Source organism: Anolis carolinensis, chromosome 1, assembly GCF_035594765.1.
Source record: "Anolis carolinensis isolate JA03-04 chromosome 1, rAnoCar3.1.pri, whole genome shotgun sequence".
NCBI classification, from domain to species: Eukaryota; Metazoa; Chordata; class Lepidosauria; order Squamata; family Dactyloidae; genus Anolis; species Anolis carolinensis.
Genome location: NC_085841.1, coordinates 130,108,924 through 130,132,866, shown reverse-complemented (window position 1 = coordinate 130,132,866; position 23,943 = coordinate 130,108,924). Strand labels below are relative to the sequence as shown.

Here is a 23,943-nt window from a genome sequence, read left to right as displayed (position 1 = left end):
ATCACCTATGCTTTTTTATAATTTCGGTTCTGGTTTTAGTCTCCACCTGATTCTCATCTAATTTTTATAGACTCATAGTTTATGAAGAAGTATATTTCAGATCTCCATGGAGCAGACTTTGTAGGGCAGAGCAACATCTGGGTATGTGTCCTTTTCATTATGTTTTGGCATATTTTTATAAATGGGACCAGAGAGTTTCACTCTTGAAGAGGTCAGTCGAATATGTGTAAAAATATTTTAACCTTCTCTTTTTGGGAGCCTTTTTACATGCTTTAACTTGAAAAGTTTGCAGTTTTGGATTACACCTTGTTTGTGATCTCCTAAATTCCACTCAGTGTCCGTCTTTCTGAGTCGTCTTAATTATAACTGACACCATCAGGTCTGGACTCTTGCTTGCCTTGTTATGTGTTGTCCAATCCTGTATCCTGACTCTGGAGCATGTTTTTTGAGTAAGACTGAAACTGTTAATACTTATTCTCCTTGCATTCTGTATCCTGATTCTGCTCCTGAGCCCCTGTTTTGTTTTTCATATCCGAAAATGGAGTCCAGAACATGATACTATGAAGATCTCATGGCTTAAATTGGTAGATTGGAACACATCATGATGATAATTATATACATTATGACCCCAATATCCACAGGATATTCATTGTTTCCTTCATCCAAATCCAACAAATTATGTTCTCTCTAGGCATTTTCTAAGTCTTCTAATGTGACTGTATGGTATTCCTGGGATAGAAGTTCACTATCATTAGTAGTTGATCTGTGTAAACCCACAGATTTGTGGTTCCTTGCTATTCCTGATGTTCTTTTTTTGATAGTGGCTGTTACTATTAGGTCACTAAATGAATAAAATGAAATAAACTGTTAGAAGAAATCTGACAGCTCAATGAGCTGTCAGAATTTAAAATGTAAATCTACCATCTCTTCTGGTAGGCCCATTCAGTCAATTTTAAACCATGAGGCTTTTTTTTTAATTAGTTGTACCCTACCTCAAGCCATCAGGAGAGGCAGGTAATAAATAAAATGCATTATTATTATTATTCTCTGATAAGTATCAAGTGAGACACAAGTGATGGCCCATTTTGAAAAATGGTATTTCCTCCAGTGTGGTCTTGGAAAATGACGCCTTTATACCTGTAAACTCACAGCTAATATTACATCACTTGAAACTTTTTATTGTATAGTTAAGAAGAACTGAGACACTCTAAGAAGTGATTTCAGCAATACCCTCTAATAGAGCATTTAGGATTGATGTTAAAAGCAATTCAGTAGATCAGAATTATACTGCAGTAGTTTATCTGTAAGGTAATTAATGCTCAGTTACAACTTACCTTTGTGTTTGTGTGGCATAGCTGTTATCGTAAGCCTCATAACTTGATTCATCATATTCACCGCCATATCCATCATCATATCCCTACAAAAACAACAACAATGTACATTATGAAAAGCATTATGCTGAAATAGAATATCATCATCATCATCATCACTAACAACAACATCTCTGACAGTAGATCTTAGATAATTCATAATGGGATGGATGGTTAGATGTAACAGACTTTTCTATTCATAGAAGGAAATACCCTGAATCCAAACTATTTGCAGAAGCATGAATCTCAAAATGATTATTTTTGGATCTCATTTTTATTTACTACAGTAATGAAAGGAATAATATTTAAAGGAATAATATTTCAAGAAGGTTTGAATGAATTCCATTGTTTTGTCTGCAATCTATATATATAAAAGAGTGATGGAATCAGGGCACCGGACAAAACAGCAAAACTACTGGCCCCCCAACCTTGAAATTTGACAACACAACCCATAATCCACGCCTCTAGGTTGATACAACAAAAAGAAAAGAAAAATAAAGTGCTAATTAGAGGGAGAGCAATAATTGTTTTTATCCAATTGCTGCCAGTTTAGAGGGCTAATCTCTGCCCACTTGGTCTCCTAGCAACCGACTCAGCTAAGGGACAGCCAGGTTTCAGTTAGGGGACAGGCAGATTTAGGCCTCACTTAGGCTTCTTCCACAGATTATCTAATTTGCACTGGATTATATGGCAGTGTAGACTCAAGGCCCTTACACACAGCTATATAACCCATTTATAATCTTATATTATTTGCTTTGCATTGGATTATCTTGACTCCACACTACCATATACTGCAGAAGAGAAGGCTCAGAGGCTGCAGAAGAGAAGGCTGAGAGGAGACATGATAGCCATGTACAAATATGTGAAGGGTAGTCATAGGGATGAGGGAGCAAGCTTGTTTTCTGCTGCCCTGCAGACTAGGACACGGAACAATGGCTTCAAACTACAGGAAAGGAGATTCCACCTGAACATCAGGAAGAACTTCCTCACTGTGAGAGCTGTTCGGCAGTGGAACTCTCTCCCCCGGGCCGTGGTGGAGGCTCCTTCTTTGGAGGCTTTTAAGCAGAGGCTGGATAGCCATCTATCGGGGGTGCTTTGAATGCGATTTCCTGCTTCTTAGCAGGGGGTTGGACTGGATGGCCCATGAGGTCTCTTCCAACTCTACTATTCTATGATTCTATATAATCCACTTCAGTGTGCATTTTATACAGCTGTGAAGAAGGGGCCTCATATAATCCAGTTTTAAGCAGATAATATAAGATTATCAATATACAGTAGAGTCTCACTTATCCAACATAAACAGGCCGGCAGGATAAGTGAATATGTTGGATAATAAGAAGGGATTCAGGAAAAGCCAATTAAACATCAAATTAGGTAATGATTATACAAATTAAGTACCAAAACATCATATTATACAACAAATTTGACAGAAAAAGTAGTTCCATGCGCAGTAATGCTATGTAGTAATTACAGTAGAGTCTCACTTATCCAACACTCGCTTATCCAATGTTCTGGATTATCCAACACATTTTTGTAGTCAATGTTTTCAATATATTGTGATATTTTGGTGCTAAATTCATAAATACAGTAATTACTACATAGCATTACTGCGTATTGAACTACTTTTTCTGCCAAATTTGTTGTCTAACATGATGTTTTGGTGCTTCATTTGTAAAATCATAACCTAATTTGATGTTTAATAGGCTTTTCCTTAATGCCTCCTTATTATCCAACATATTCGCTTATCCAACATTCTGCCGGCCCATTTATGTTGGATAAGTGAGACTCTACTGTACTACATTTTAGAAGTGAATACTGGTTAAAATTTTAAAATGATCAAGCTCTCCAAATTTTTGTTCCAATCAATTTAGGAATTTTCCAATTTCCTACACCGATCAGAAGGAAAGAAGAAATCTCTCCCGAGTAGCCACCTTGTACACCACTCAAACTTTCTCCTTTCCCTTCCCTTCAGGTCAGCTCTACTATTAGATAGCATCAGATTGTGGCATCAGATTTTGAGTATCATTAAAGGGTAGCAATTAATAACATTTATTTTAATATTATTGAGTTATAAGGGTGAAGGTGAGAAAGTAAGGTATATACCAAAATGACTAGGATAGCTTTGGGTAATATACATCTTGATTTGACTGAGTAAGTCCAGCAAAGGGCCTGTAGTCTCACTATCTGGACCTGATCTTTCTGAGAACTGGGGGTAAGTTTTGTCATCTGTCTTTTCTTTGTCTTCCATCTGGCTAGGTAACAGTGTTTGAAAGTGGAAGAAATTATGGGAAATGTTGTTCCCATAAGGGTTCCTTCAATTTTAGTTTTCCATCCTATTACAATCTCAAAAATGTCTATCTCTAATCATTAGGTTTATACATTACAATGCCTGAGACATGTACTAGGATTATTTGCATGTTAAAGAGATATGTGGCTGGTGGGGAGGAAGGAGAATATATTTTGTATGATTAGACATGATACAACTAAAACAGGCACACAAAGTTCCAATTCTAACGGGTCTTTTAAATAACTCATATAAGAAAGAGAAAATTGTGACATTTGGGAGGACATGTGCACTTCGTGATTTTTGTGGAAAGCACTGCAGGAGAAGAATGCTAAAAAGGTCAGAAAAATTAAACTCTTATTCAGAACACCTTGAATGTTAAGTGTCTGCTTCTTTAAACTGCTGTGCTTTCAGAAGGCCCCATGGATAAGAATAATATTCTAGTTGAATAATAATAATAATAATAATAATAATAATAATAATAATAATTATTATTATTAGTAGTAGTAGTAGTAGTATTGTTATTATATTGCTTCCCCACCTCTCTTCTTGGCTCAAGGCAGGTTACAACATTGCTAAAACACATAATTAAAACACATTATCATTTTAAAATACTCAGAAGAATATACATATTAATATTAAAACATATTTTCACAAAATACAAATTGAAATACACAAACGAAAAGTGGAAGTTTAACATTCATCGTTAAAGTTGTCTAGTTAGGCCTGCCGGAAGAGATAGTGCAATAGTGAACCAGAACAGTGAGTATACCAAGAGGTCATGGCTAATGAAAGATTTGTGAAAAATCTGAATTAAGTACAAGATTTGAGGGTCTTTTCTTAGCCCCCATGCACTCTGGAATCTTAACACTTATGGATGTCCAAAATAGACATTTGAAAAGTACACAAATTGAAATGAACACAATTACAATGCTTTCAAAATGACATTTAAACCTGCTTTGGTCAAATGGCGAGTTCATTGAAAGAGTACACTGTATTGAAAATATGTACACAATTATTTATTATTTATTTATTTACTGCATTTATATACCACTTTTCTCACCCCTGGGGGGACTCAAAGAGGTTTACAACATAATGGCAAAATGCCAACCATACATTAGAAAACATAAGACTGATCAAATCATAAACAATAAAATGAATAAAAATCAGGTGTGCTTATTGAACAACTCAAAAATAACAAATATAGAAATTTAAATATATAAATCAAACATTTAGGACATGTTTACTAATATATCTAATATTAGTAAACAGTTAAAACATTAAATGTAAAAAGGCAATTTGCAACAAACCAACAGGGCAGATGTAGTGTCAGAGTGTTTAAAGTGCTGTCTGAAGCCACCCATCTGATGAGGTCCTAAGTCTGCATATACTTAAGAATAACCATTTGATTTCTGTAGCTGTGTTAATACCAGCTGACATTCCCACCAGAGAGCAAATAACAAAATAACATCACATAAAAGTAGTTTCTTCATGCCCTTGTTCCATATAAATTGCCTTGTTCTTTTAACACAATAATAATAATAATAATAATAATAATAATAATAATAACTGAAGAAGGAGACAGAAGTCCTGATCCTTGCAGCCCAGGAGCAAGCCATCAGAACAAATGCAATTAAGGCCAAGATCGAAAAATCAGCTGATGACCCAAAATGCAGACTGTGCAAGGAAACCGACGAAACCATTGATCATATCCTCAGCTGCTATAAGAAAATCGCACAGACAGACTACAAACAGAGGCACAACTATGTGGCCCAAATGATTCATTGGTGCCTCAAGTACCACCTGTCAGGAGCAAAGAACTGGTGGGATCACAAACCTGCAAAGGTAATGGAAAATGAACACGCAAAGATACTGTGGGACTTCCGAATCCAGACTGACAAAGTTCTGGAACACAACATACCAGACCTCACGGTTGTGGAAAAGAAAAAGGTTTGGATCATTGATGTTGCCATACCAGGTGACAGTCGCGTTGACAAAAAACAACAGGAAAAAACTCAGCTGCTATCAGGGCCTCAAGATTGAACTTCAAAGACTCTAGCAGAAACCAGTACAGGTGTTTCCAGTGGTGATTGGCACATTGGGTGCTGTGCCAAAAGATCTCAGCCGGCATTTGGAAACAATAGACATTGACAAAATTACAATCTGTCAACTGCAAAAGGCCACCCTAATGGGATTTGCACGCATCATCCGAAAATACATCATACAGTCCTAAACACTTGGGAAGTGTTTGACTTGTGATTTTGTGAAACAAAATCCAGCATATCTATCTTGTTTGCTATGTCATACAATGTTGTTGTGTCAATAATAATAATAATAATAATAATAATAATAATAATAAGTTTTATTTATATCCCGCCTCCTCTCCTGGAAGGGACTCCGGGCTGCTTACAGCAAGTAACAGTTAAAACATACAAAAAATAGTACATAGGTCAAATTAACATAACTTAAAATAGAACCACTGCAATTACTGAAAACATATAAGAACATAACAACATCAAAAATATCTGCTCTTATTGGAATGAAAGCATTAAAATGTTAAAACCATCGATCTTGCTGAAATACTTCCATTTAAGACTGATTGTCTCCAAAAACCTGCTTCCAGAGCCAAGTTTTAAGTTACTTTCTAAAAATCAACAAGGAGGGAGCCAATCTAATTTCCTTGGGAAGGGCATTCCAACAAATGTATTAACTCATAAGTCCATTTCATCCTGACCAGAAAGGGTATTTAAATGCATATTTCAATTAGAAAAAATGCACTCTGAAACATATTTTCTCTCAAAGTAGGCATTTCTTAATAGACTTAATCCTAAAATATGTTTTCCTACCATTTTGAGCTGATAGCTTGAGTATTAGAAAATGTGCAAAATTGGAAAATAATGTGTTCAAATCTACACATTACATGTTTAGAGAAATTGTGTCTTGGACCACAATTACTCTAGCCAACATATCTACTGGAGATTTTGTTTTAGTACCTCCAAGTAATATTTCCAGTATTTCTAAACAATCTAAGAAAGAAATTTGGTTGCCTGGAAGTGAGGACTGTACAATTTTTAAGTATCTATAGGATTTAGTAAAGTGCCTGTCTGATGTTATGAGATGTGTGATTGTGTCTCTTTGTATGCTGCGTCTATATTGTGAAATAATGCAATATTAGATTTTGAAAAAATAAATAAAAATAAATAACCTCTAGTAAAGGCAGTTATATTGCACTGAATTTTGTGGTCTGGGTTGTCATGAGACATCAACAGAAACAAGTCAACCTTCACATCATCTCAAAGACATTTCATCTTCCACAGAGTCAGTTCTATTTGGCAACAGTCTGTTATAATAGGATTGCAGCTGACAGAAAATAATTGCATAGGGCTCTCTCCATGTGAGAAACAGACTATAGATATGTGCGGCTGTATCAATGTAATCTATTTTGTTTATTCTTGTGAGTATGGACATCTCTCGCACCAAGGTCATGGGAACTAAATAATCTATATTACATTTTCATTTACATTCTGTTTCTACCCGTAGAATGTATAATCCCTATATGCCATTTTCAGAGTTAGAAATATTTGTAATAAATAAGCAGTACAAACATTTCTTTCCTTCAAGCCACATTTAAATGTTTGCACACAGGGAAAACTGCTTGCAGAAACAGTATGTAATTTAGGGGCAAAGCACACAAAATGCATAAGAATATTTGCATGAATGCTTTCCAAAAATAGTGTATAAGATTGCAGTCTGAGTCTGTGTAAAAGATTGCAGGCAACCTATAAACAAAGTGAAGCACATCTATAATATTAGATTTATCCTTTTGAAGAGGGTTTGTCCTTTCCCTCCATGGTCTGTTAGGAGTCATTACATCATTTTACAATAGTAGGACAACAAGTGCATATACGTTGTGAAATTAATGAAGTTAATTCTTAGGTGGAAAAGAATAAATACTTGTTAAAACAGCAGTTTCCCAGATACCATAGCATTGAGTCTTGGCAGTTAAAAGTGGTGTCAAACGTCATTATTTCAATAGTGTAGATGTACCCAGCTAGAAAACAGGGGACACAGGGGGCTCACCTACACCTATAAGGCTGTTATTTTATTTTTATAAGAACTAAAAAATGTAATGTTTTAATTAAAATAGCAAAACATACATTTTAGTTGCATTCAGCAATAATACTGGAACTTCTATTATATTTTCAAGCTATTAAAAGGCCATTAACATTTTAAAAAATATTGTCTAATGGTTAAGGAGGCCCACTTGTCATTGGGCAAGCTGACACTCCGACGAGTCTTATTTCCATCAACTCTGTTGAGACACCAACTCTACTGGGTGCACTGTGTCCAGTCAAGGTTGTTATAAGAGCTGTACGTGCTTAATTGATACGACAAAAAAGAAGGGGAAAGGAATGACAAAAGAAAACAAATAATCTCATGCTCATTTTCAGGTATTCAATCTATACAGAGAAAGGCTAAAAATGTGGTATAGGATGGAGGATGTGTATGAAAGCCTCCCCCCCAGTTTAAAATTTGATATCCGTACTTTCTTATTTTTCTTCTTCACCCCACTTTTATGCTTTGCTGTCATATCTCTGAGATTATAAGGCTGCAGGCAGGGACTATCTCGTTTGGTATTGATCTTATGTAAGCTGCTGTGGGAGTTTGTTGGGCCGAAGAGCAAGGTAAGAATTCGTTAAATAAATAAATATAGAATGTTGATGTTATTGCTGTCAAAACCTGGGAGGGTATAAGCAGAGCATCTAGATATCATGTAGAGCCACATAACCCTAATGTAGAAATGTTGCAAGCAGTAGTATCGGAAAAACCTGAGGCATGAAGCAATTTGTCATTGCTAACCACCTAAAGATCAACCGTAACTGCTGGATATCAACAGCAGACTCTTAAAATGTATTCCCACCTCCCAACTTCTCCAGCATAACTAAGGAAAGATGCAAAAAATCAGCAATTGCACAGTCTGTTTTACATTGCTTCCAACAGAAACTATTCCATATATATCAAACTGTTTAAGGCAGCTCACAAAAAATATGGTGTCAGCTCCAACCCTGGTTAATTTTCATGTGCACCATCTTCACTTTCTCCAAACATAATAAAAATCTTTTTCCCAACCCCCCCCCCCCCCCCACTTATTTTGGATTCTTAGGGCCCTTCCACATAGTCAAATAACCCAGAATATTAAGGCAGAAATTCTCACAATATCTATTTTGAACTGGGTTATCTGAGTCCAAACTGCCATATATTCCAGTTCAAAGCAGATAATTTGTTTATTTATTTATTTAAAGTATTTATATTCCGCCCTTCTCACCCCGAAGGGGACTCAGGGCGGATCACATTATATACATATAGGGCAAACATTCAATGCCCATATACACATAGAACTGAGACAGAGACAGACAGATGCAGAGGTAATTTAACCTTCTCCTGAGGGGATATTCAATTCTGGCCACAGGGGGGAGCAGCTGCTTCATCATCCACTGTGATGGCATTTCCTCATTCCAATGTCATAAATTAGTTAAATTTGCTTCCCCACTTTATAAGTGGTACCTTATTTCCTACTTGATAGACGCAACTTTCGGGTTGCTAGGTCAACAACGAGCAGCGGCTATTTTTTATTTTTTAATTGACGGGTGCTTAACCCACCACGGGCTGGCCTCAAACTCATGACCTCATGGTCAGAGTGATTTATTGCAGCAGGCTGCTCACCAGCCTGCACCACAGCCTGGCCCCATGTGGGATTTTATTCAGCTGCATGGAAGGGGCCATAGATTCATTAACAATTACATACTACCTGCTAAGTTATAACGGAATGAAATTCCACCAAGCAAATATATTACTTTGACTCCTCAAACTGTTGCCCCAGGCAGAGTCTACTGCAGAAAGGTTACAAGAATGAATTAGGTGGAGCTTTTATGATGGACAGGAGAAAAAGGTTTTTTTTTTTTTTGAGGTGGCTCTGTAATTATAGATTTCTTTTTCCTAAGAGGTTTGATTCAATCTCTCCTGGTTTTCTTTTAGGAACACTAGGAAAATTGATAGTCTGTTGATAGTTGAATAGTTGATCTCCCCACCACCACTGCTGCCCTTTGTCTTGCTTTCAACTCCTGCAGCTGGGGTTTTTATTGGGATAGGTGGCTTGAAATGAAAGGTTTATGGTGCTCTTTTTGTTTTATTATCTCAAATTTGATGGTTTAAATGTTCTTATTATTTTTATACCCTTTCTTAGAAGGATTCTCCTTTGAAAGTGCATTAAGAGTCTTAATAAAACTACAAATTGGGAAAAGTGAGTTTGATGTAACATTTCAGATGTTCCCTTAAAATTAATGAATATGAAGCATGCCTCTAGGCCAAGGATGAGCATTGTGCGGCCCTCCCAATATTGTTGGACAACAATTCTCAGCATTTCTTATCATTGGAACTTGCAGTCCAACAAATATCTGGAACTTTGCATGATTCCTAAATCTAGGCGTTGCCCTAGTTCTCTGGTAAACAAGTATATTATATTACCTATCACTGCAAATTTTAACAAAAGTTTAAGCATTCCTCCTGACTTCTGTATCATTTGCAATGAACATTTCAGATAGAGCACATCGTCTGTATAATTGTTTGAAAAGCATTCAGTTCACTTTTCAGAATAACATCTCTGTAAATATTGATCCCCTTTTATACATTAGTGCATCAACACATATATCTTAAAGGGCTTTATCAGACTAGCTCTTTAAAGAGGGCAGTCCCACATTTTTGGCATCTTCTGCTGTCAGCACAGTTCTGAGAAATGACATAATTCCCCGTCTTCCAGTCTCATTGACTGCAGTGCATTAAGGTCCAAAAAGCGGGTGACAGCAGGGGGATTTGCTAGGCAGTGGTGGAAACTGGTGCCCTGCATAACCCAAATCACCACTTTCCCCATCACATGGGAAAAGCGTCGCTCCCTGGCTTCCCTCATGCTTGCCCCGTTGTTCTCAGGGCTCCGTTCTAGGATGCTTTCAGGACGGAAACAGGATGGAGCTCCACAAGAAATAGCTTTGTGGCATGTGAAGGACTCAATTGGGCTCCGTCCTGGAAGTGTCCTAGGACAGAGACCAAGAATAGAATAGAATAATAGAGTTGGAAGAGACCCCAAGTTTACAAGAAAGGAGCTTCCACAACATTCTGAATCTTTTACCTGTAATTTGAACCCATTGCTGCTAGTCCTAGTTTCAAGGGCAGCAGAAAACAAGCCTGCTTCCTCTTCCTTATGACACCCTTTCACATATTTATACATGGCTATCGTGTCTCCTCTCAACCTTCTCTTCTGCAGGCTAAACAATACCCAGTTCTTTAAGTCGCTTCTCAAAGGGCATGGCCTCCAGGCCTTTGATCATTTTAGTCACCCTCCTTGGGATACCTTCCAGCTTGTCAATATTTGTTTTGAACTGTGGTGCCCAGAATTGGGCACAATATTCCAGGTAAGGATTAACCAAAGCAGAATACAAAGGCACCATGACTTCCCTCGATCTAGACACTATACTTCTTTTGATGCAGCCCAAAATCCCATTGGTTTTTTTAGCTGCTGCATCACACTGTTGGCTCATGTCCAACTTGTTGTCCACAAAGACTACAAGATCTTTCTGACATAGACTGATGTCAAGCCAGGCACCACCCATTTTGTATCTTTGCATTTCATTTTTTCTGTCTAAATGTAGTATCTTACATTTGTCCTTGTTGAAATTCATTTTGTTAGTTTTGACCCAGCTCTCTATTCTGTTGAGGTCATTTTGAATTCTGACTCTGTCCCCTGGAGTATTAACTATCCCTCCTAATTTGGTGTCATCTGCAAATTTGAGAAGCATGCCCTCTAAACCTTCATCCAAGTAATTAATAAAGATGTTGAACAGTACTGGGCCAAGAATCGAACCTTCTGTCACTCCACTAGTCACTTCTTTCCAGGATAAAGAGGAACCATTGTTGAGCACCCTTTGAGTTTGGTTGCTTAACCGATTGCAGATTCACCTAATAATAGTATTGCCTAGCCCACATTTGATTAGTTTGCTTGCAAGAAGGTCATGGGGGACTTTCCATTTCTTGTGCATCTTTCAAATCTTAGTTCTTTGGACATCCATTCTGTTTGTTTTACACTTCTCCTATTTTTTCTCCTTGCTAACACTGTTTGAAATTGTGCTTTCAATATTTTACTTTTTAGAAATTGCCATTCATCATGCATATCCCCTTCTCTTTTATTATTCCTGTCCATGAAATCCAGCTCATTATTTCCTTAAATTGCCTGAAGTCAGATCTCCTAAAATCTAGAATGTGTGTTTGACTTCTCTTAGTTTCACCCTTCCTTTGTATCACAAACTCTAGGAGCACATGGTTACTCCCACCTAAGGATCCCACCACTTCTACTCCATTGATCAGATCTTCAGTGTTGGTTAGGATCTGATCCAGAATAACTGATCCCCTTGTTGCCTCTTCTACCTTCTGGACAATAAAATTGGCAAGTGGGGAATTTGTTGCTTTGTACTCTTGTCAAAGTTTGTTTTCCAACAATATAAGATTAGTTGAAGTCTCCCATTACTACTATATCTCTTCTTTCTGCATGTTTGGTCATCCAGTCAAGAAAGGCTTTATCCAGTTCTTCCATCTGACTTGGGGGTTGGTAGTAAACCTCCACAACTATATCTTTTTTGGTCCTTGTTCCCTTAATTCTTACCCAGATGCTTTCAAACTGGTTTGCAGGATTAAAGTCTTGCATCTCTTCACAGGTGTAAATATTTTTGACATATAATGCTACTTCACCCCCTCTCCTGTTTGGTCAATTTCTCTGAAATTGAGACATTCCACTGCTACATTCCTGTCCACTGCTACATTCCAATCATAGGATTCATTCCACCAGGTTTCAGTTATGCTTATTACATCATAACTGTTTTGTTGTGCTAGAAGTTCCAGCTCATCTTGTTATTTCCCATGTTCTGGGCATTAGTGAAAAGGCATCTAAGCCTGTGGGGCATTCCCCTTAGCTGTTTATTTGAGATTTTTGTCCCCTCATGCTTGGTACTTGTTGTGTTTGTCCAACCCTCTCTTTAGCCTTTTGACTGTTAACTCTGGGCCTTGATAAACTACTGTTCCCAAGACCAATGTAAGGGGGTCCATAGTCTTACTGGTATTAAAGCAGCTCTTAAAATATGGTTGATGTTTTAGTCTGCGTAGTCATCATATTCCTGAAATGGCTAAGATTCTTTGCAACCTTTTCCATTTTGCCTACTTCCTTCCCCCACTAGTGCCCTTTCAATGTGGTTGCCCTTTCCAAAGTTAAAAGCTCCTTTTTCTTGACATATTCTTCTACAGAGATTTAAATTTCAAACTCTTTTATGAGCACGGTTTCTTAGCATCTCAGTATGTTTCCTCAAGTTAATTTCACTAAAATTAAGAATTGCCTTTTTTATGGATTGAAGAATTAAATGTTCCAGAAAGTTATCATGTTGTCTAGACATTTTATCTCTGTTCCATAATCTCGGATGAACTTTACACAGTCACTGTGGGAAAGCCATTCCATATTTGCAGTCATCCAGAAGTCGTTCAGGTACTCCTCAGTGCATCTCTACATTTTCTTGTCTCTCTTTACCCACACAAACTTTTATAATGCTGTGTGTTTCACAAAATACATTTGTTCCATAATCACAGGGTAACTTTGTACAAGGAACAAAAAGCAAAAGATGTGACATGAGTGAATTACCTGTTTTAAACTGTTTTAAACTGTTGTGGTTTTAACACAATTGTATGGGTTTTCTTTTATCTTTTGCAGTTTTGGCTCACTTGCTTGGAAAACGACAGGATACTAAGCAAATACGTAAATAAATGTCTTATCTTCCATATGAGAAAAAGCAAACTTATATAGCTTTCTTGCACCAAGAGAAGAGGGTGTGTCAGTCTTTTTGTCAACGTACATTATCACATTTGAAGTTTCTCATTGCTTTACCGATGTACCAAGTATACACTAAAGTGCTCTGCCAAATGAAAAACTTAAGGATTCCATACCATTGATCCATGGTATAAAACCACATTAATTCTACAATGTAGAGCCATCAAGAGTTTCTAGGTCAGCACGATCCCATTCACTGACATTCCTGGACCAAAACCCAAGACTGATACATGTGCAATGTTGCAATGTCATTAGGAGCCACTTGAGGCAGGCAAGGATTGGGAGGAGGAATGGAAGTACATCTTGGTCAGCTGGTTGGCAAAATAGGAGAATACAGACAAGTGGGCCTAGAATCAGTGTAAAAACAGTCCAGACAGGGCCCTTTCACCTAATAAAATTATAGCAGCATGCTTCTACTCTCACTGCCATGGCCAAATCCTGTGTAATCCTGGGTCTTATTCTTTGGTAAAGCACTAAATATCTCTGGCTTAAAGACTTTTTGTTTTTGATTTACAATACTATAGCATCACATATAGTATAGATAGGGAATAAATTGATATTACATACGAAAAATCAAATCTCATAAATGGTGCCCAATACAATAGAATCATATATAGTATACTGTATATATAGGACCCCTTTGTGGCTTTTGGCCCACTCTGTTATATTGGCTCACATACAAAATCTTCATCATGTCTCCATTTCCAATTGCCCTCATCAATATGCCAAAGCTGAAAGTTAATACTTGCTCCACACACATTAAAAGTACTTTTCAAAGCACTGCTGTCTCTATCTCCAATTCAGAAGAAAAAGAATATGCCCCACAAATTATATTCGAACAGACACAGACAAGCGATAATTAGAAAAGGTATTTTGGGTTTGATACATGGTTCTTTATTTAAGGAATGGCCAGGTATTAGGCCCAATACAGAAATTTTGTCTAGGTTTTAGAAGATATGCATGAATAATGAGTTTAGAGATAAAGATTTTTCATTCTTGTACAGAAGCTATTGCCAAAAGGTCATGTATAATTAAATGTTACACATGGAATCAAGGGGGGGAATGCTTGGGGTTGGGCCTAAAATAGTGTGACAGTCAAAAGACTAAGGAAAAGGCGATAATTTTATTAACAAAATAAAGTATATAGGCAATAATTCTTGCCTTGATTTTGGGCACTGTAAAGAGTCATAGCAACTAAAAAAAACCCCAAGGCATCTACTCTATTATCTTGGGAAGGCAAAACTGTTTCCTTCAGAATATTTTTAGTTGTTCTTTTGAATCTAGTTGTAAATACGTTCTACATAATTAATTTTACTTTATTTATTTAAAGCATGTCCTCTGTTCTTCAGATGAAAATGCTCAGCACTTACTTACTCCATTTCTAGCACAATACTTTACCCTAGGGCATGTGCTTATATTATAAATCCCATTGTATTTTGTAATAAAAATGCTTAATTTTAGCTGGATTTATCCAGGCCCTAGTTCTGCTCTATGCCATTAAATCACCTTTTTGTTCTTTGATGCTTTTGCTTTACTAATATTTAAACATGGTACATAAAACCTGGTTTAAACTACATTACTTAGACGAACAGCCTTAAATTAATGAGATTTTATTTTTAACAAGCAATGCTTTTTATATTGGGGTGTAAGATTTACACCATGCAATTATATAAAAGCTATTGTCCACATTAAGATTCCAGAATAGTTCAGATTATAAAATGCAGCCAATTCAAAGGCAGGCAATCTTTGTGTGTGTGTGTGTGTGTGTGTGCCAGAAGAACTTATAAGAAGGCTTCGTGCCTGGCAGCAGCTTTAGGTAAATTTTAGGGCCTAAATTTGGGGTTTGAGGGAAGGATGGGTGCCCTTTTGGTTTTTTGGGCTCCTAGAGCCCAAAAAAATCAAGAAGGCTGTCTGGATTGGGCCTGGGGATCATGACATAGTTCCCAGGTCCAATCCACACAGGGTCCACATCTCCTAAGACCCAGATCTTACATAAGATCCAGATTTTATCAGATGTTTTATTAATTTGGAACAAAGCAGGGAAATCCCAATTTGTTCAAAAATGCCCTGCACTTACTGGGCAGGGATGTTGTGATGGCAGTCATCCTTGTGCCTGCCATTGCACCTGGGAAACTCCTTCTTATAGAATCATAGAATCATAGAGTTGGAAGAAACCTCATGGGCCATCCAGTCAAGCCCCTTGCCAGGAAGCAGGAAAATCACATTCAGAGCACCCCCAATTGATTGGACATCCAGCCTCTGCTTAGAAATCTTCAAAGAAGGAGCCTCCACCGCGCTCCGGGGCAGAGACTCCAATACTGAACAGCTCTCACAGTGAGAAAGTTCTTCCTAATGTACAGGTGGAATCTCCTTTCCTGTAGTTTGAAGCCATTGTTCCGCATCCTAGTCTCCAGGGCAGTAGAAAACAAGCTTGCTCCCTCCTCCCTATGACTTCCCCTCACATATTTATACATGGCTATCATGTCTCTTCTCAGCCTCAGTATGGAGTCTTGTTGTAGCAGACAATGTCACTGTTTCTTGGCTTGGAACCTGACTCTGCTGCTTTTGGACTACCAGCATTTCTGATCCTGGATTGTGACCTTGGCTTTTGTTTGTTCCTGACTTGACTATGTTGCTTCTCTGACTAGACTTTGGCTAATTGTATTCTGGAACTCAGCATTGGATCATCCTTCTATGTTTGCGGTTTTTACTTCTGTTATTCCGGCTGGACTTTGAAGGACTCAAGAATTTGGGCTTCATTGTTAGCAGACTCCTCACTTTAGTTTATCCTCCTATCCTAAGCTCCTGTTATTGTGGTTGAGTTTATGGCACATGACAGTTAAAATGGTGTCAGACTGCATTAATTATACAGTGTAGATACACCCAAGGATCAATGCACAATAATCAAATAGGGTTGTTGTGTGTTTTTAGGGCTGTATCCTCAGAGGTTGTGATGCCTGTCATAGATGTGGGCGAAAATTGGGGAGAGAATACTTCTGGAACATGGCCATACAGCCCGAAAAACACACAACAACCCTGTGATTCTGGCCATGAAAGCCTTCAACAACACTGTCATCAAATAGATACAATCAGTTGGTGTATCCAATATCAGGACTTTCATCCCAATCATCCTCTCACTGCAGCCCCCAAAGGCACACCAAGAATTTATGTCACAGGGTTTTCCGTATTAGCATAGATGTTTAGAGGTTGTGGGGGTTTCATGAGGAAGTAGACATTGCCAATTCTGACAGAAGCAATGGGATCCATTAGCCCAGGGGTCCTCAAACTAAGGCCCGGGGGCCAATGCGGCCCATCGAAGCCATTTATCCGGCCCCCGTAGCAGCGGCAGCTACCTCCTCCACTGAGGAAGGCACATGAGGCGCGGGGGAGGAGGGAAAGGCGCGCACCTTTCCCACCTCCTCCCTCACCTGGTGCGCGCCTTCCAAAACTTTGTTTGTTTATAATGGTATTTTAATTATTATTAAATAAATAAATAATTATTAAGGGGTGCTTTGCCAGTGCTTTTGGTGCATAAAGGCAGAAGGGGGTTAGACTAAATTTCCCAAGGGGTCTTTTCCAATCCTTATTATTATTATTATTATTATTATTATTATTATTATTGACACAAAGATACAGTATAACACAGCAATATATATATATATATATATATATATATATATATATATATATATATATATACACACACACACACACACACACACACACACACACACACATGCTGGATTTCGTATCACAAAATCACAAGTTGAATACTTCCTCAGCGTTTAGGACTGTATGATGTATGATGATGATGATGATGATAATGATTAACAACATTGAGGCTGGGTGGTCATCTGTCAGGGGTGCTTTACTTGTGCTTTTGGTGCACGAAGATAGAAGGGGGTTGGACTAAATGGCCCAAGGGGTTTCTTCCAACCCTCTTTATTATTTTTATTATGATGATGATCATTATCATTATTAACATTGAGGCTGTATTTGTTCCCGTTGGGGTTTTTTTACTTCAAAATAAGAGATGGCAATGTGCATAGGTATTTGTTTCTAGTTTTTTTTTCAACTGTAGTCCGGCCCTCCAATGGTCTGTGGGACTGTGAACTGGCCCCCTGTTTAAAAAGTTTGGAGACCCCTGCATTAGCCAATGCATACATTATGATGCATTGTTCTTGGATTTACATTGCTTGTGGAATTCATGTCCCTGAGCATGTTCACAGTTTGTTTTGCTCAAATTACATTCTAGAACTGGAGCATTAGTCTGATAAAATAGTGGCTGCTGCATAGCTATTGTTGCTGTTAGAAAACAGATACAAAAAGTCAGAATTAAATTTGCATTTCAAACCCATTGCATGTATTAAGTAGCAGGATTGTATTAAGGTAATTGTGGATGTGGACCTCAATTCAACCTTAAAACTCAGTTTTGGGTTTCATTTTTAAAACCAGTGAATACATTTATACAAATGTACACTAGGACAAAGTGTGTTAGTCCATCAGATTCACAGGATGGTTCAAACCTTTCTTCTCTTTAATCTCCCCCACATTTTCAATTCCCATGATAAAAGTAACAATTCCTAGGATCCTCATCCAACCCCAATCTCCTTCAGAACTATACTTATTGGCATTTTCTGCAACCCAACAGTTGATACATATTCTCCTGAGTGGGAGATATAAAAACTAGGACAGAGATGTGTGGGAGGCTGACTTGAATAAGAAGAGAGCCTTAGTGTATGATGCATCTCAGCTGCAGTGAGAAAACACAAACAGTGGCTAAAATCCTGCTGGTATTATATGCCTGCACAAATGTCCTAATGTATGTGATTGTATTTTTATAGCCTTTGAACCATCGCTTTATTACATTCATGGATGCATAAGCAGTGTTCCATGAATGTAACCACTGTAGATGGTGCTTTGATTTATTGAGATTGTAGAGAAAGCTATCGGACATTCAGGACAAAAGGACAATAAGTAAATACTAGGCTTGTCCGATCGATGGAAAAAATGTTACAATTCTCGTTTCTAAAGTAGGGGGTGCCGGCTCTTCGATGTAGAAATTATTTCTAAATGTTTCACCCAAAATTTTCGGATATTTCCGAAAATTTGTAATGTTTCTAAAATGTTTCTAAAATGGCGGACGCGCATGCGCAATCGCCAAAAAACAGGAAACTGGGGGGGACTTTTCTGGGGGTCTCTTGCCCTCATTTCTTGAGCTATTCTCATCAAATTTGGTACAGTGGGAGAACACATTCCACACTCTTTGCTCAACAAATTGCAGAATGTTTCCTGTCTCCTATGATTTTTGGCGAATTTTCATAACTTTTTATAATACACTATTTTTCAATATTTGAAGAAACCTGTTCCTGGTTTGAAAGTCTTATTTCCTGTTCAATTGGGTTCTTATCACTGTAAAAGTCCCTCTTCTACTTGTGTAGACTTTGGATTAGAAATGCAGCACACGCCAAGCAATGCCTTGACAGGATTGGCAACGTCCTTTGGAAACTATAAATTGCCTTTGAACCTTTTGATCAATGGTGCCACTGGCTGACCTTGTGATTGCAAAAATGAAACTCTGGCTGAGGACTTTGGAATAGAAATGCAGCACATGCCAAGCAATGCCTTGGCAGGAGTACCACTGTCCTTTGGAAACTATAAATTGCCTTTGAACCTTTTGATCAATGGTGCCACTGGCTGACCTTGTGATTGCAAAAATGAAACTCTGGCTGAGGACTTTGGAATAGAAATGCAGCACACGCCAAGCAATGCCTTGGCAGGAGTACCACTGTCCTTTGGAAACTATAAATTGCCTTTGAACCTTTTGATCAATGGTGCCACTGGCTGACCTTGTGATTGCAAAAATGAAACTCTGGCTGAGGACTTTGGATTAGAAATGCAGCACACGCCAAGCAATGCCTTGACAGGATTGGCAACGTCCTTTGGAAACTATAAATTGCTGTGGACCCTCTATTGAATTAAATCAATGTCTGACTTTGTGATTGCAGAAATAAAACTCAGCCCAAGGCTTGGGAATAGAAATGGAGCGTGAGGGAAGCAATGCCTTGGCGGGTGCCCCACATCCTTTGGAAACTATTTCTTCCAATGTACCCTTTAGGTTTGAAAACAATGTGTGTCTTTGTGATTGCTGCAATAACACTCAGCCCGGGGGCTTGGGATTACAAACGGAGCGGGAGGGAAGCAATGCACTTGCAGGAACGCAGACGTCCTTTGGAAAAAAAAAGTTCCCTAAAGCCAGCCACAGCAAGGACTCTGCCCCAAGCCCCCAGCCAATTCCCCCCCCAAAAAACACAATATCAAACCAGCAACAACAGAAACACTCTACCCCCAGTTAGCCCTCTCTCCCCCAAACAAGCAAGCAGCAGCTTCCCAGCGCGCGCCAAACACCTTATCTCCTCGGTATCCCAACCCAGAATGGCTTGGGTCGGCTGCGGTTGGGAATTTTCATAGAGATCCTCCACGTAGACACGGAGGACGCTAGCCCCCACCTTTGGCAGCCATCGTGGAAGACTCTGATTGGCCAGGGAGCGGCCATGTTAGGCTGCGCTAGGCTCCTATTCATGTTAGGTTGCAGAAACAAAAAAAATAAATAATAAATAATTTTTTAAAAATATTAAAAAAAAAATTTGGAAGGAAAAAAATTAACAAAAATTTTAAGAAACAATTAGAGAATGGGCCAATGATGGTTCGAATTACATTGCCAGTTGCACCCAGGGAAAACGTTTCAATACTCGTTTCAAAAAACGAGAACAATCCGAAATAATTACAAAATGAGAAACATAACGAATATTTGGACAACCTTAGTAAATACATTGACAGACATGCAGTTGGTTCCACAACATCTATACTCAGAAGAAAGATGGTGTACCACAACCCTAGCATAACTCAGTCAGTATAGATTTATGCCAAGCAATTGCATACATGATGTTGACTACCAGTTAGCCATATATCAATGTTCTGTGTAAGTTTAGCCATGTGTCAGTTTCCTGTGTAAGTTTAGTTTGCAGGAACAGCTTTCAAAAGTTACTTTTTTGGTCAACACTTTTCATATTCTTCAAGCCAGAGACTCTAGCTGGGGATTCCTGGAAGCTGGCATTGAAAAAAAATAATTTTTGCATGCTCTGGTGATAGGGAAACAATACGTGGGCACTTAAAGCCTCCCTTTGCCTGAATCTTTGGTATTTAGCTTTACAACAGGGAATTGAGGGTCAAGTCACAGCCATCTAATTTGTGCATTTTGTAACTTATGTTTGTTTTGCTCTTACCAGCATTTAGACATGGCTGGCACTATTATTCCTGCCAAGGAGATACTGAATAAATGGACTGCATTGTATATTTTTGTGAGAGAATGTCAAAAGTGTGTTTCCACATAGTCTGCCTCTGTTATCATGGAAACATGCTTACCTGAAAGCCAGAAACTCTATAGAGAAATAATGAGTTGTATTTCTATATAAAACAGATTTCTTGCATCCTCACATCTGAGTGTCTCCTTTTAAGAAGTTCCTATCTTGTGCTTGTGTAATTGTCAAGCTTTCATTTCTTTAGATAGCCATGCTGTCTGAATGCAGATAATTTTGAGGCTGTTGACAACAATGCTCTCAACAAAAGGGTAGGCACTGGATAGGGATGTTCATCATAATTCACATCTCTGGTGAGACATCCTGTATAGCTCTCCTGTTCAACAGCTGTATTAGATAAATATTGTCAAAGCTGACAGCCTGAGAACCCTTTCAAAGCAAATAATGTATTTATTTTTAAAAGCCCCCAGACTTCATAATAGATGCTGATGTGCAATGCAATCTACAGCACTGATTTTATTGACAGACTTGAGATTTCTCTCGGCATAATCACACTGGAGCTATTTGTTATTAGTTTTGCAGGAATCCTTCCACCAGTCAATTTTCTCTAGTTGCATAGAGAGATATGAGGGAGTGAGGTAGGGTGTTAGTGGGCAAATATCATTACACAGGCACACCTCAGTTACCAAATTGTTTATGTCTGTGCAGACAATATTATTCTATGTGCAGAAAAATGTGCAAATTTTGCACAAAGCAAGTCTCAAGCTGTGAATACTCTACAGAGCCTAGAAGCTTTACACTACTTAGTGGAGTGGGGAACAAGCAAAAATAACCCATGAGCCACTTGATTACTAAACAAGATTTAGGATTTCATCTTGACATAAAATTTGATTATGGTTTAACATGTTCATGTATTTCTGTTTAATGGATTTTATATGCTGTTATACTGTAAGCCACTTTGGGTCCGCATTGTGGAAAAATGCAGGGTAGAAATACCCCGAATAAATAAATAATTAAACAAAACAAAACAATTGACCTATAATTTAGCTGTTCTAGGCATAATTTCAAAGGTATCTATGTTGTATCGTGTTATATTGATAAATCAAGTGATGGTAACATAAATTACACTAGTAAACTTGCTACCCTGTCAATTCCATTTATTATCTTGTATCTTAATCTGGGTGCTGAGTACCAACAGTTTCCAAGGATATTTCTTCTTTTTAATCTGCATGCATCTTGTAGTATGAACAGGTATTCTGGAAGGAATACAGTTTATTATGTTTCTCCTTCCAAGAGGGTATTTGCATGGGATGTAAAACATTCAAATTTTTAGGTAACTAGCTTAAGCACAACATGTGCTTCAGGGTGAAATTATTTCAGCACAGAACAATTATTCAGAGTAATGAATGTGATTCCTTTGAAAAAGTTACATAGAAAATTAAGAACTTATTTATTCAGAAGATATTTAAAACAAAGTCCTTTATTCTGAAGTGGTGACATCCATATATATAAAATTTATATTTTGTAAGAACAAATATGCCTCATGGTGTTAAAACTATATCACCATCTATTTTACATAAATGCATGAAAAGCTGAGCCCCTGTGGAGGGGTGGAAAAATATACTTTAGCAAGACCCAAAGGTCCAGGTTGGAGTTCAGTAGGTTCTTAGGGTCTCATCCCTGTACTGTATCCACATAATTATGAGGAAAACATTGGGGATGAAGAGCTGGAAAATGCCTGAGAATATTTATAGAAACTAATTTCCTTGGATCTATGTGTCTGAATATTTAAGCACCCTGGCCTAAGGGTGTGGGTCTTGTTTTGTATTATTGGATTTCAGGAGTCCAAATCCTATTTATTTATTTATGTATTATTTGGGTTGTTGTATGTCTTTCGGGCTGTGTGGCCATGTTCCAGAAGCATTCTCTCCTGACGTTTCGCCCACATCTATGGCAGGCATCCTCAGAGGTTGTGAGGTACCTCACAACCTCTGAGGATGCCTGCCATAGATGTGGGCGAAACGTCAGGAGAGAATGCTTCTGGAACATGGCCACACAGCCCGAAAGACATACAACAACCCTGTGATTCTGGCCATGAAAGCCTTCGACAACACATATGTATTATTTATTTATTACGGAGACTTCTATGCCGCCTTTCTTCAGGATGGACCCAAAGCAGCTCACATCATATTCAAAACACATACAAATAATTAAAAACCATAACAAAACAAATATTAGAGGTTCAGCAATCCTTAAAAACGTCTACTACCCCCCCCCCCCCCCAACACCTTGTGGTTCTACTGATTCCCCCAAGCCCTTGTGTCCATAAGAATTTTTTTCAAGCAACAATTACAAAAAATAAAATAAAATCCAAATTGATATATTTTCATCTTGGATACTTCTAGGCATGCTGGATAACCTCATTTAACTTTACCAAACTGAAATAGAAGGTAACTTCTGCAAATATAACTGGCAGAACCAGGTTTAACTCAATGTATCTTACTTATCTTTTTAAAAGAAAGGCACTGGGCACACACTCATTTTTAAAATCTGTATCCTTTGGTTCTAAGCTCCAAGCTTACCAAGCCTCTCAAAGTGTATGACCCATTGAAGAAAGAGATGAGTGTAAAAAATTTGGCAGGGATGGGGAAGTGGACACAGGCAGAGAGAAAGAGAATCCAAGAAAGAAGGTAATGGTGGGGGGGAAGGGGAAAACTTTTCCTTTCCTTTTCTCATACAACAGCCCAGCACTGGATGAGGAATAGTGAACACATCAAAGGATTACAAATAAATTTGATAGGATTTACTTCTGAGTAGAGATGGATGGCTCGAGTCAAATAGTTACAACTTACAAAGCCCCTCAAAGCATGTAACCCACTGATTAGGGATGAACTGAAAGCACAATGGGTAAGGGAGAAGGAGGAAAAGCCACAACAGGAGGATTTGGAAATGGATGGGTTTAGAAAAACTTTTCATTTCATTATTCAAATGCCTGACATTGTGTGAGCAATACTAAACACACTAAAGGGTCATTTTAATTTAAGGTTGGCT

The 23,943-nt window shown here is 38.0% G+C and overlaps 1 protein-coding gene across 1 annotated transcript in view; it reads right to left on the bottom strand.

Annotated features, from left to right (window-relative positions):
• khdrbs2 (KH RNA binding domain containing, signal transduction associated 2) overlaps positions 1 to 23,943 on the bottom strand; it is a 505,577-nt gene that overhangs the window by 94,791 nt on the left and 386,843 nt on the right. Inside the window, exon 7 of the mRNA XM_062982224.1 lies at positions 1,335 to 1,417. Coding sequence (XP_062838294.1) covers positions 1,335 to 1,417 — 83 coding nt within the window. The remainder of the gene's footprint in view (positions 1 to 1,334; positions 1,418 to 23,943) is intronic.